We start from the raw sequence: 12,933 nt of genomic DNA, 5'->3' as shown, positions 1-12,933 counted from the left end.
TGGACATTGGATCTGGATCTATGCCGCTAGTCCCCCATCCTTCAAGGTCGAGGTCTGGACCAATGCCTAGGCTACTCGACTCACCCACAGAGAGGGCAAGTCTCTGGTCATCACTAGGAATCTGGGCTACAAGGGACTCCCTGTCAGAGGGATCAGATGAAATCATAATAATTTCTGAAGGTGATGACTCAATTGGAACAACTTCTACCACGATATCCTCATCCTCAGCATGTTCAAGCTCAGACTCGGATGAATCTTCCATAACAACTTCTACTGGTTCGACCTCCGGTGAGTCAGGGGTCATATGGTTAGTCATTATCACGTTCGGATCAGTTTCATCGGAAGTGTATCCCCAGTCTCTCAGGCTGGGTTCCCACGAGCTATCTACGGAAATCATAGAGTTGGACAGGGTAGATAACGAACTAGAAGATGAATTGGTTCCCGTCATCCTACAAAAGGGGAACCATCCATCAGTTTACTAAAGAAAAAGGACAAAGTGAAATAAAATAAACATCTAAGCACTCCTTAACAACCCTAAAAGGTTTTACTATAAAATATTTATATGCATACATATATACATGTATGTATACAGACATATATATCACGTAATTGATCCATACGCTAACACTCATCTAGCGCATATAATATATGATAGCGTGTCCTACAAGGTTTCTAACGTCAAAACCTAGGCTCTGATACTACCTTACCGTCACGCCCCGAATCTGCAGCGAAAATTCATAAAATACGGGGTACGCGACAGCAGCGACCCGTGCACGAGACAAGTCTTATGCACAAGTCAAGCCTGGCAATTCATATCACATAGTTTATTTTCAAAATATTCATAATCCTGTTGATGATAGAAATCAGAGCAACTATATATATATGATCGGTACTTACACCCCACAAGCTCACCGTTATAAGCATTTTTACAAAACAAAACAAATTGTGCTGAAGATAACATTAAAAAGAAGAGGCTTTCCATATCACGCCTCTCAGTCAAAAGCTCAAACCAAAAGTCGGCTAATAGGAAGCTACGCCGGATCTGAAAAAAAATATTTAAAAACAACGGGGTGAGCTAACGCTCAGTGAGAACATTTCCCACTAGAGTTCCTAGATAACTAACAAAATAGTAATAAGAATAGTTCTCAGAAATTAACAAATTTTAAGTTTTGCATGAGAAATTCACAGATAGCAAAATATGATCCAAATATCATAATATTGTCATTTTTAAGAAAGAATACAACGATTATATTTCATTTCTCATGTGTAACTGAATAAACTGTGAAATTTCTTGGAATTAAACCCTTTTTGAATCAAGGTAAACATTAAGAATGAAAAGAACTACTAATTTGTACAAAATCAGAGAATTGTTGTTTTCTTAATTTCACAGTCAATTATCAGAATCTTATTTCTCGATGAGTATTTCATGAATGTAAAAGTCACCCCATAGGTCACACTAAGGCTACGAATTTTAGCCCAGTAGCAAGGGAATGCGTAAACCGCATCAGATAACAGATAATTTTCGGAAACCGAATACACCTAACACTGCCATAGGCTACGGGCCAAATACAGAGGGGCCAGAATAGATTTCAGAAGGGCCAATACAGAAGGGCCAAGACCAATACAGAAGGGTCAAATAAAGGTGCATTCACCATATGACAGGCAGAACCAATCCATAGTGGACTATTTGAGGGTTTGAAAACATCGAGATCACATGTCAAATGAGAAATATTTTGCATATCAGAATTTGCAGATATTCAAATGAAGTTGGCAAGGTAAAACTTCTCATTTCTGTTAAAACAGTTCACGGATATTTACTTTTCCTTTTATCAGATACTAAACCACGAAAAATCTTTGAATCCGTTAAACTGTTGAAATACGTTCCAATATTTCATCAAAAACTTTCAGATATAACAAAGTCCACAATTATTTGAAAATTGCACGAGAGCCAAAGTTATTTTTCATATTTTACATAAAGATCAAATTAGCTTTTGATATATTGTACGAGGCTAACATCGTATTATAGGATAGACCACAACAGAAATAGGTCAAATCTTTATATACATGAAAAGACATATTATTTATTTATTTATTTTTATCACAAGATAAATCAAATATAAAACTCATGAAATTTCATATTATAAAATACTAGTGAGAAATGAACTCACCTCTAGTGGTCATGATTTTCTCAAACTATTATTCTCCCGAATATCAACCAGAACTTATAATGTAAGATATATGACTAATTATTAATTATGAACAAACATATATTATAGGTAAATTAACTCATAATCTAGAGTCTAATAAACTCAAATATAATCAATAATGATCAAATTCTACAGTACATATAAGCTTATTGTTAATTTAGCAATTTATCAAAATTTTATAACTCTCATATACTAGCTTTTGGACTTTCTAGCAATTTATAATAATGCAGGGGGTTATAGGGAATTTTATCAAGTCTAAAAAATTATTGTTTATTCCTCAGGTTAGGCTTGTTAACAAGTAAAGTAAATGACAAGGGCCTAACAGAGATTCCCAATCCTTTTTCAAACATAACTCACATTATTAAGGTCGGTTTCAAAAAATTTTCATGGTTCAGGGGGCTTAAAGCAATTTTCCTCCCTTTATTAAAAAAAAAGCACCTGGTCATCTTCCTCCCCCCTTCTTCGTTTCTTTCTCCTTTTTTTTCGTTTCTCTTTTTTTCTTTCAGTTTCCCCTTTTTTTTTCCTCCTTTCGGTTTTCCTCACCTCTCTCCTCTCTCTCTCTCTCTCTCTCTCTCTCTCGCCAAAGCCCTAAGATCGCGGAAAGGGGACCGTCAGTGATCAGGAGATGGCCGGTGGTCAGACCTCACTGAAAACTAGGGTTAGCATTCTCTCTTTTCATACAATCTTAATAGGTATTTCCAAAATTAAACTTGTTCATCATAATCACTATCCTATTAGAAACTAATTAGATAAAAAGAAAATAGAAATTAAATTACCTTAGATTTTCCCTTTTTTCCTTCACTGTCTCCTTCTTCTTCTTCTTTTCTTCTTTATTTTTTTTCGTTTTTAACCTGAATTTCTCCCCTTTCCTCCCCTTATATACCGTTGGAGGGCGGTGAAAAGCTAATCGCTATGTTAAGTGGTGGAGAAACTCCCCACCACAAAATTTTTAGTTATTTTATTCATTCATTTATTTATTTATATTTTTGTTGGCTATTACAATGAAGATCCACAAAAATAAGCGAGAATGAAGCTTATTCCTATCTCAGGAGAAATACATTAAGAAGGTATTGGAGAGATTTGGCAAGCTTGATGCCAAGCCTGTGAAGACTCCGCTTGTTACTCATTTTCGTCTTTCAGTAGATTTGTCACCTCAGACTGAGAAGGAGGTGCAGTACATGTCTTATGTTCCTTATGTTAGTGCAGTTGGAAGCATTATGTATGCTATGGTCTGCACTTGTCTAGATATTTAACATGCAGTCAGTGTTGTGAGTCGGTATATGAATAAGCCTGGAAAGGTCTATTGACAGGTTGTGAAATGGATACTTAGATATTTAAGAGGATCTGCTAATATTGGCTTATATTTTGACAGGAACACAAACTCAGATTGCATATACTTGGCTATTCTGATTCAGATTATGCAGACGATTTGGATAAGAGACGATCCCTGACAGGTTATATATCCACTTTTCAGGTAGTACCATTAGTTAGAAGGCGACTCTACAGTCGACAGTTGCTTTGTCTATCACAGATGTAGAGTATATGATAGTGACAGAGGCAGTGAAAGAAGCTATTTGATTGAGAGGTTTGGTTGAAGATCTCGGCTTACACCAATGTGTTACTTCGGTATTTTGTGATAGTCAGAGTGCTATACATTTGACGAAGCATCAGATGTATCATGAAAGAACCAAACATATAGATATCAGATATTATTTCATCAGAGAAGTTAAAGTCATAAAGGTTGAAAAAATTGGTACTGCAGACAATCTAGCAGATATGATGACGAAGTCCGTACCTTAACGCAAGTTCGAGCATTGTCTCGAATTGCTTGGAGTTTAACAAAGCGGAAGTTAAGCCCGTAAGGGGCTTCTGGCGAGACAACAAGAGTAAAGGGAAGATCTTCATTTTCAAAGTCAATGTGAAGATTTGTCATGTGTCTTTGAAAATTTCTCCATTTACCTAACATCACTATGCCACCTACTCCCAATTATTGTTCCAACAACCACTTTTTTAATTTTTTATTATTATTTGGAAACTATATAAGGAGGGTGTGGGAGAGAGTTTAGAACACAGAACAAATAGAGAGAAGAAGTGAGAGTCAGAGAGAAGAGAGTGAGATAGAAAGAGAAGTCTTTCTTTGTGTGATTCTTTGGTTAGAGAGTGATCTCTTCTTTTGTAATCTTCTCTTTTGTGATTAGTGAAGTTATCTGCTGTTCTCTCCCGTGGATGTAGGTCATATTGGCCGAACCACGTTAAATCCTTATGTGTTGTTCTTTGTCTTCACTGTGTTTATTCAGTGTTGTTATTTTCCACTCTTGTATAGACATTTTCTGTGTCTATAAAGCCCCCCGCTGCAACAGTTACCGAGGAACATCACATGTCATCGGAGCTCGTAAATGATCACAAGGACTATGTCATCGAATTTTCGTAGCAAGTGCTCCAAAAGATGTTTTTACGAGGCTCACTCGATCAGTACTCAAACTTCATTCAACAACCGAGCCAACCCATTACAACAGGTTCAAACAACAGTTCATAGACAATAACAACCAGTAGAGTCGAGAACCCTCAAAAAGACACAGACGTGGAAGATAATGAACCACCATCATCTCCATAGCTCCAATTAGCTATTACAATCATTATATAATCTTTTTTTTGTTTTCTTTGTTTCTGATATGCAGAACTAACAAGCTGTACAAATCAACATTAGAGTGTTAAAAAATTAGCTGGGAGGTGCATTGCAATCTCTCTTCTATTCAGCCCTTTCTAATTTTGTCTTTGGTCAGACCCTTCCAGTTAACTAGGCCTGGTTTTATTGACAAATTTCTGGAATCTTTGTTGTTAGTATGCTGTTCCAAAGCGTGTTGTCTTTTACTTGATTGCCAGCTTAGCTTCCTGAAAGCTCTAGCCTCTTGGATTAAAAATGCTGAGGAATCCACATGTGAATGCTTGATTCATGTAAGTATGACTGAAGAGTTGGAGGATTAATATTATATGTTCTTCTATTACTATAAGTGCTCTTTCTGGATTTTTGTGTGCCTTTTTTTCACTTTTAAACTGATTTTTTTTAAATTTATTTACTGCAGCTGGTATCACTTTGAGTTCTGTCGTTGACGATTATGGGATTGGCAAACGTTTGGAGGGTACAGTTCAAGCGCAGTTGTCCATGTCGTAAGCTTAGTCGCTTTCAAAATTATTAGTTGCCGCAAGTTGTGCCTAATAAGCTCTAATGATGATTTTTTTTATTGGTGTCTTTATGGCAGGTGACATCCTGCTCCTGTAATTGAAAAAGACTGCTGATTAGTCTTAGCGGTCTCCAATGCTTGTGATTAGTGGGCATGAGAACTATCGCGCACATCGGAACAAGTATAACTTCTTGCCGTGCAGCTACTGCTAGATTGTTAAAAGAATAACAACCTGGTATCGATTCTTTACTCACACTTGCTAAAATACAATAATTCTTTCCAATTGCTTCTTCATGCTTTTGGCACCAAAATCTGCTTCTTGCTTGCAATGCTGACTACTTACACACATTCAATGTTTCCTTTAAAAAAATTACTGTCAATGGCCTGGCTACTTAGATGCGGTTAAATCTCCTGGAGTTAACTCTTTAAAATGAAAAGGCTGTAAACAAATATAGCGAATAGTTTTAGATGAGATTATCACAATGAAGATACAATCAGTTTGTTGGAAAATTCTTACAAAAGTAAAGCAGCATATACAAGCAAATATATATTTATAGGCTAAGCCTCCATACTAGAGACAACTTTTATTCTTAAAATTTTGGAAGAAATATTTATAGGGTAGGCCCTACGCCAGTGGGAAAACTTACATAAAGGAAGAAATGAATATAGATAATAGAAACCATAACTTATTAAAGTATCATACTGTGTGAATTAAACTCATGTTAATCTCATTTTGAAGATTTATCATAATCCCCCTCTCTTCATGGGACAACACCCAATAGCATATTTGAAGATTTTGACAGAGATGCAGATTCTTATCATCTGGGAAATCTACAGTGATGTTTTGAATGATATTTATGTAGGACCAGCTTAATCTTTCTCTAACTTCATGTACTTAAATCTATAAAAAACATCCTTTCGTCAAGGATGATCTCTACAAAAGACTAAAAAGATATTTTCGAGAACCATTGCATCATTCCACGGATGGTACACAGCTGGGCATAAACTCAGCGTACAAATTTTTCTTAAACAATAGATTGAAAACACTAGAATTGTGTTGTTTCACATAATGATTGGGTGGTGAGAGAAAACATAGAATTTTACACAAACTTACAAGCTCAAGAAGACAAATTGTGTTCGTCTTTGATAATTATACTAGCCGTTATGAGGTATCAACACTTTGTTATTTGTCTTTGTCAGGCATCTGCAAAATCTAATACATGAATCATCAAATTTTAGAATTCGGCAGAGGTTAAAATGAGCAATCCAGATGTGCATTGATAAAGTTATAACCAAATGATAATGATTCCATTTATGTACGAAAGGGAGTGAATTTGGATCTTCTTTTCGTATTTACAGTAGACAAAGTACTGCATAGATCATAGTCATCTAATCAAATTTAGGTTAGTTATGTTTTTATTTAAATATGACTATCATTATTATTCTTTGAATTTTTTTTTATTTTGTATTTAAACCAGATCATAACTGTTCATTAAATGATAAATAGTTACGCTGAAGAAGTAATTCTTCACCATGTTTATATATAGTGGAGAAAGTTCAAGCCTGGAATTAATAAATGGTCAATGATAATAATGTTACTTGGTTTCATTTTAATTTGTTTTGATTCTTTATATACTTTTGGCAGGATTTTACATCACCTACTTGTTGGGACAAACCCAGGACCCAATAAAGCAAGGTCCCGACGAATAGTAGAACAGAAGTAATAAAATAAACACACACAGATTTATAAACGAATTTGGAGTAAAAACCACGGGCAAGGATAGAAGAATCTACTATGAGGAAAATTTAGGAGTTACAACATCTCTTCCCAAGGAGAAACTCTCTATAATTCTCTCTTTCTCTCTCCCTCTCTCTTTCTTTTCACTCTTAATTGGAGACACTAGGATGATTAAAACTTAACGTCAGAGAGAGCTATATATAGGTGAGTTTGCGGTAGGTGAGTACTGTTGCTACACTGTCGCCACAGTAACATTTTAGCGTGTTTGCGTTTGGTGGCTACTGTAACACGGTTGGTGGTTACCATAGTAGGTAGGTGATACAATAACTTTTTATCAATCTCTCACTTGAAGATTTGATCGAGTATTAATCATATCTTCACACTATTCTTTCTATTTTACCATCTTTATGTTCCTCATGTCTCCGACAGATCATAAGAGGATCGACACCAAATAAATTTATCAGTATTGACTGCTTTTGTCAATAAATCTGCTAGGTTGTATTTGGTGTGAATTTTTTGCATATCCACTGTTCATTCTTCCATTTTCTCACGAACGAAGTGCTACTGAACTCGAATATGTTTTGTCTTTGAATGAAAAGACTGGATTTCTTGCTAAATGCAAAACACTCTGACTGTCACAAAATAGAGAAATTTTTTTTGTTCATGTCCGAGTTCCTCCAACACCATTTTCACCTATTTAGCCTCTTTACTAGCTTGTGGAGCTACTACATATTTTTCTGTTTCTGTTGTTGACGTAGCCACAACTGACTGCAGTTTTAAAATCCAGCTTACAGCTCCGTCAGCAAGTGCATAATCAGAATCAACATATCCATTGTCAATAAAATATGATCCCTCATAACATAATGTAACATTTGAAGTTCCCTTAATGTATCTTAGGACCCTCTTTACAGCATTCCAATGTCTTTATCAGGATTCACCATGTATTGATTAACCACTCCATTGCTTGTGCAATGTCTGGTCTTATACAAATCATAACGAACATTAAACTTCCTACTGCTGATGCATACGGTACTCGAGATATTTCCATTCTCTCTTCTTCACTGCTAGGACTTATACTGGAGAATAACTTAAAATTAACAGAAAGTGTGGTAGAAATTGACTTACAATCTTGCATATTAAAGCGCCACAAGATTTTCTTCAAATAATTCTTCTGAGAAAGCTAAATCTTCTTATTAATTCTGTCTTGGTAAATTTACATTCCTAGAATCTTATTTGCAGATCCTAAATCCTTCATTTTAAATTCATTAGCTAACTGTGCATTTAATTCTTTGATACGATATTTGTTGGGGCCTGCAACCAATATGTCGTCAATATACAATAATAATATAACAAAGTTATTTTTGCCAAACCTCCTGAAATATGCACAAAGGTCTGAATTAAGTCTGTTGTATCCAAGGTTCATGATGAATGAATCAAATCTCTTGTACCAATACTTCGGTGTCTGTTTTAGACCGTACAGAGATTTGTTCAATCTGCAAATCAAGTTTTTTTTCCTCTTTCTTCAAAACCTTCTGGTTGGAGCATATAAATTTTTTCTTCAAGATCTTCATGAAGAAATGTTGTTTTCACTTCTAGCTGCTCTAGATATAAGTCAAATATAACGCTCATTGCCAGGACTATTCAGACTGTTATAAGTCGAACTATAGGAGAAAATATTTTATTAAAGTCAATACATTCTTTCTGAGCATATCCTTTTATTACCAATTTAGCACGATATTGCTTCACTTGATTATCTCTATTTCGCTTGATCTTGTAGAGCCATTTATTTACAATAGCCTTCCTTGTGGTAGTGACACAAGTACCCAAGTCTTATTCTTATGAAGAGCTTCAATTTCTTCTTGCATTGTTGTCATCCACAAAGATACATTTGTGCTATTTATAGCTTCATGAAACGTTGATGACTCTTCATCCTCTGTTAGAAGACAATACGCAATATTACTCTCCGTAATATACTCCGAGTACCAAGTCGGTGGTCTTCCTTCACGAGTTGACCGTCAAACTTCTGGAGTCTCGGACTCGACTGGTTCTTGTACATCATGTTCCGGTGTTGCTTCAGAAAAATTTGGATCATTTTTTACCTGAACAGCTACAGTCTCTGAGTCATTCCTTGATCTGCTTCCTTTCTCTTCACTTTGCAGTTGGTTCTCTACAAAGATAACATCTCTGCTGATGATAACCTTATGAGCAGTGGGATCCCACAAGCGATACCCCTTTACTCCGTCAGCATACCTTAAGAGTATGCAATTTCTAGATTTTAAATCTAGCTTTGTAATTTCTTAGGCATTATACATTACGTACACTTGACTTCTAAATATATAAAGATTAGAATAATCAGCTGGCTTAACGGTCCACATCTTTATCGGTGTATTTAACTGTCTTGCGGTTGATGGAGATCGATTCATCACATAACAGACGGTTTTTACTGCTTCCGTCCAAAAGAATTTATCCAGATTTACAGTTATCAACATTGTTTTTTTTCTTTCCAACAGAGTTCTATTTGTCCACTCCGTCACTCCATTTTGTTAAGGAGTATAAGCAGTACTGAATTGTCTTTTGATGTCTTCTTGCTTGTAGAATGCAAAAAAATCACCGTCTGTATATTCTCTTTCGTTATTTGACCTTAAGCACTTGATTTTCTTTTCAGATTCAAGCTCAACTCGCGCTTTGTAGGTTTTAAAGATTGAGAACACATCCGTCTTCTTCTTGACTGGATACACTCAACATCTCATGGAATAATCATTAATAAAGGAAACAAAATATTTTGCTCATCTCATTGATGTAACTGGTTCTTGCCATACATCAGAATGAACCAGTTTCAGAATAGTCTTACTTCTAGAACTCGATGTGTTGAACTTCAGTCGATACTGCTTACTTGTAACATAATGGAATTAAGTCCAGGAAGCAGCTTCTGATCGGAGAGAATCTTCAAGCCTCGTTCTGACATGTAGCCTAGTTTATGATGTCACATCATGGTATGTTCTTCTACACGGCTGGTTGATGTCACAAATGAATCAGCTTCCTGCAGGGTTTTCTTCCTTGAGCATGTATAGATTTATAGCTATCTTTTTTCCTTTTATCACAACAAGCACCCCTCTAACAATCTTCATGATCATGTTTTCTGTTGGGTTATTTAGATAGTAATTAGTCAATGTTGTAAGGACCTATTTGTAAGAGTGCCCTTATATAAGGGGTATCTATCTATGAGAGAAACGTAACCTAATACTTTCTACACTTGGGTAATCAGAGCAAATCTCACCTAGCCGCCTCCCTCTTCTTGAGCCAAATCCGGCCCCGAATCCTCACCAATCTTGCGTCTCCCAGTACCCTCTCCTCACCGCGACCACCTCCCTCCTTCGCGCCACTGACCGACAGCCCCCACGTTCCCGTCCCCGACGAAGTACGAACACCTTTGAACTATGGGTCCGCTGACCGAAGGCAACTGCTTGACTCACAGTTCTAAGTACATTTCATGATGCGCGCGTCTGCTTCTGGACCGGCATGATCTTCATGACCTCGTTCTTTGGTAGGCTGGGGCGAAGGGTTGTCTGGATATACTGCGTGCTCTTTTTGACGTGCGAGGAGAGTGAAGGTATGGATCTCCTCCAGGCTCTGCGGATCTTGTCGATTCACGAGACGGTTCTCCTGACGGACGCGAAAGTACGAAGGAGGACGGGACGCAGCCGTCGGTTTGAGATCCGAGGACGTGTGTGCAAGGGAACTTCCGGCGGCGATGTGGGAACATGGGTGTGTTAGGCTGTATGTTGACCTCCGTGTTGAAGAGGCTCTGGCTGTTTTAGTGAAGGCAGGGATCAAGGTGAGCGATCATAAAGCTATCATCTTGCTCGCATCTTAGTGGTTTCAGTGATACTGAGCTGCGAAGGACGAAGATCCGCCGGTCGGGCCGAAAACTGCCTGAGATCTCAGGGGAACATGCAGTGGCATTATGAGGCCCTTAGATTTTAGCCTGAAGAAAGCGGCTGGAGTTTGTTTGCAAATTTTGAGGGAATTTTTTAGCTTGCGAGATTCGTGAAGGTTTTGTTGAAGCTGCGAGATTCGCCTGAAGATTTAATATCTTTTGTTGAAATCTTGACAGCCACTCATAACTGTTGCTGATTAGTAATCTGTATTAGAAAAGTAGGAAAAAAAAAGAGGAAAAATGGATTTGTAATCTGTATCAGATGATTAGGTAAAAAAAAAAAAGGGAGAGAGGTTCTTGATTTGTAATAGTTTATTTAGGTTCCCTCGACAAGTCAGTCCTAGAACTGATGAGAGAAGAGCTGATATCTCACTTTGTTGAGATATCTTGCTTCTGGTTCTTGTTTCCTTGGTGAAACAGGAATTCTTGTTGATCTATCTATCTTGTTGTACTGTCGAAGTGCTGCCGGAATTTTTTCGTTGTGCACCACAAGAATACAATTTGGATCGATGACAAAGACTGAAAAAAATCCGATGGAGGAGATCATCAAGAAGTTGAACAACCTGAGGGCATTCCAGATCGAGAAGGAGATCAGCGCTATAGTCCAGGGAGAGAGGACTGTACAGGAGTACGCCACAGAGCTGGAGCGCTTGTGGCTCGATCATGATCACTTTTCGCCCTTAGCGAGCTGCAAGGACCCTGAGTGCAAGGAGCGCGAGGCCTCTTTGCAGAAGAGGACCATGTTGTTTCTTCGAGGATTGGCTCCAGCGTATGAGCAGAGGACGGCATTGCTACTAACCCAGACGAAGATCCCACCACTGGAGAAGGCAGTCTCGGCCATGATACAGGAGGAGAGTCGTATCAGGCTACGGTCTGGGATAAGTGGACTTACAGGGGAGAAGTCTGCACTGGTGGTATCCAACCCGGATAACACTGGATTCAGAGGGGAGACTAGGCAGTGCTTTAACTGCGGAGAGGTAGGGCATCTGAGACAGATGTGCCCTAAGCCACCCAGAGAAAGGAACTGGGGTGAACGTGGTCAGACTGGTGGCCGTGCAGGTCGAGGAGGCAGGGGGCGTGTAGGCCAAGGAGTTGTTCACCTAGCTGTGACAGATGAGTCTCAGACTACTGCTGGGATGACTGGAGCTGAAATAACAGAGCTGGAGGAACTACGTCTGTTCAAGCTTCAGGCTGAGAGTTCGAAGGGCAAGGGACAAGTCACCCAGGATCTGGCTACCACTACATGCTTTGGTAACTTTATTGGTTATGCTCATGCGAACAAAGGTACACAGGTTCAGGCACTTGCATCCACTAAAACTCATGTTGATTGGATCATAGACTCAGGTGCATCTAGGCATGTCACAGGAACATCTAGTGAGTTTGCATTATATTATCCGAGTAAGCATATGCATCCTGAGACAGTTCAGACTGCTGATGGGACATCCCAACCCATCAGGGGTACTGGCTCGGTCCATTGCACTTCATCTGTTACCTTGTCATCAGTATTGCATGTTCCTTCGTTTCCAGTTAACTTACTCTCAGTTAGCTCTCTCATTGATCAATTAAATTGCACCGTGTTATTTGATCGAGATTTGTGTGTCTTTCAAGAGAAGGAAACAGGGAGGAGGATTGGGACTGGCATCAGACGTGATGGTCTTTGGTATCTTTGGTATTTGGACAGGGAGACTGCAGTGATTGCTGCTGCTGTTAGCGGAGGGCCAGAGGCAGAAGCAATGCTTCAACATTGCCGATTAGGGCATTTATCTTTTGATAGTTTGAATATGTTAGAACCTGAGATTATGAAGAAAGTGGATAGAAAATAGTTATTTTGTAATTCTTATGAACTTGGAAAACATACTCGTTCTACTT

The 12,933-nt window shown here is 38.0% G+C and overlaps 1 protein-coding gene and 1 long non-coding RNA gene across 2 annotated transcripts; both read left to right on the top strand.

Moving 5' to 3' along the window:
- LOC109851408 lies at positions 1-10,000 on the top strand. Its single transcript, XR_002249799.1, has 4 exons — positions 1-5,162; positions 5,291-5,375; positions 5,468-5,624; positions 9,793-10,000. It is a non-coding gene; the product is annotated as an uncharacterized LOC109851408 (long non-coding RNA).
- Positions 11,598-12,887, top strand: LOC109821947. The gene has a single exon (XM_020388102.1). The coding sequence runs from the start codon at positions 11,598-11,600 to the stop codon at positions 12,885-12,887; it is 1,290 nt and encodes a 429-aa protein (XP_020243691.1).

The sequence above is a fragment of the Asparagus officinalis genome, chromosome 8, assembly GCF_001876935.1.
Source record: "Asparagus officinalis chromosome 8, Aspof.V1, whole genome shotgun sequence".
NCBI lineage: Eukaryota > Viridiplantae > Streptophyta > Magnoliopsida > Asparagales > Asparagaceae > Asparagus > Asparagus officinalis.
Note: the sequence above shows the minus strand (reverse complement) of the source record. Positions and strands in the feature narration are given on the sequence as shown.

Bases quoted from the DNA above. Each gene is read 5' to 3' on its own strand.
- LOC109821947 (XM_020388102.1), top strand. From the start codon at position 11,598: ATGGAGGAGATCATCAAGAAGTTGAACAACCTGAGGGCATTCCAGATC.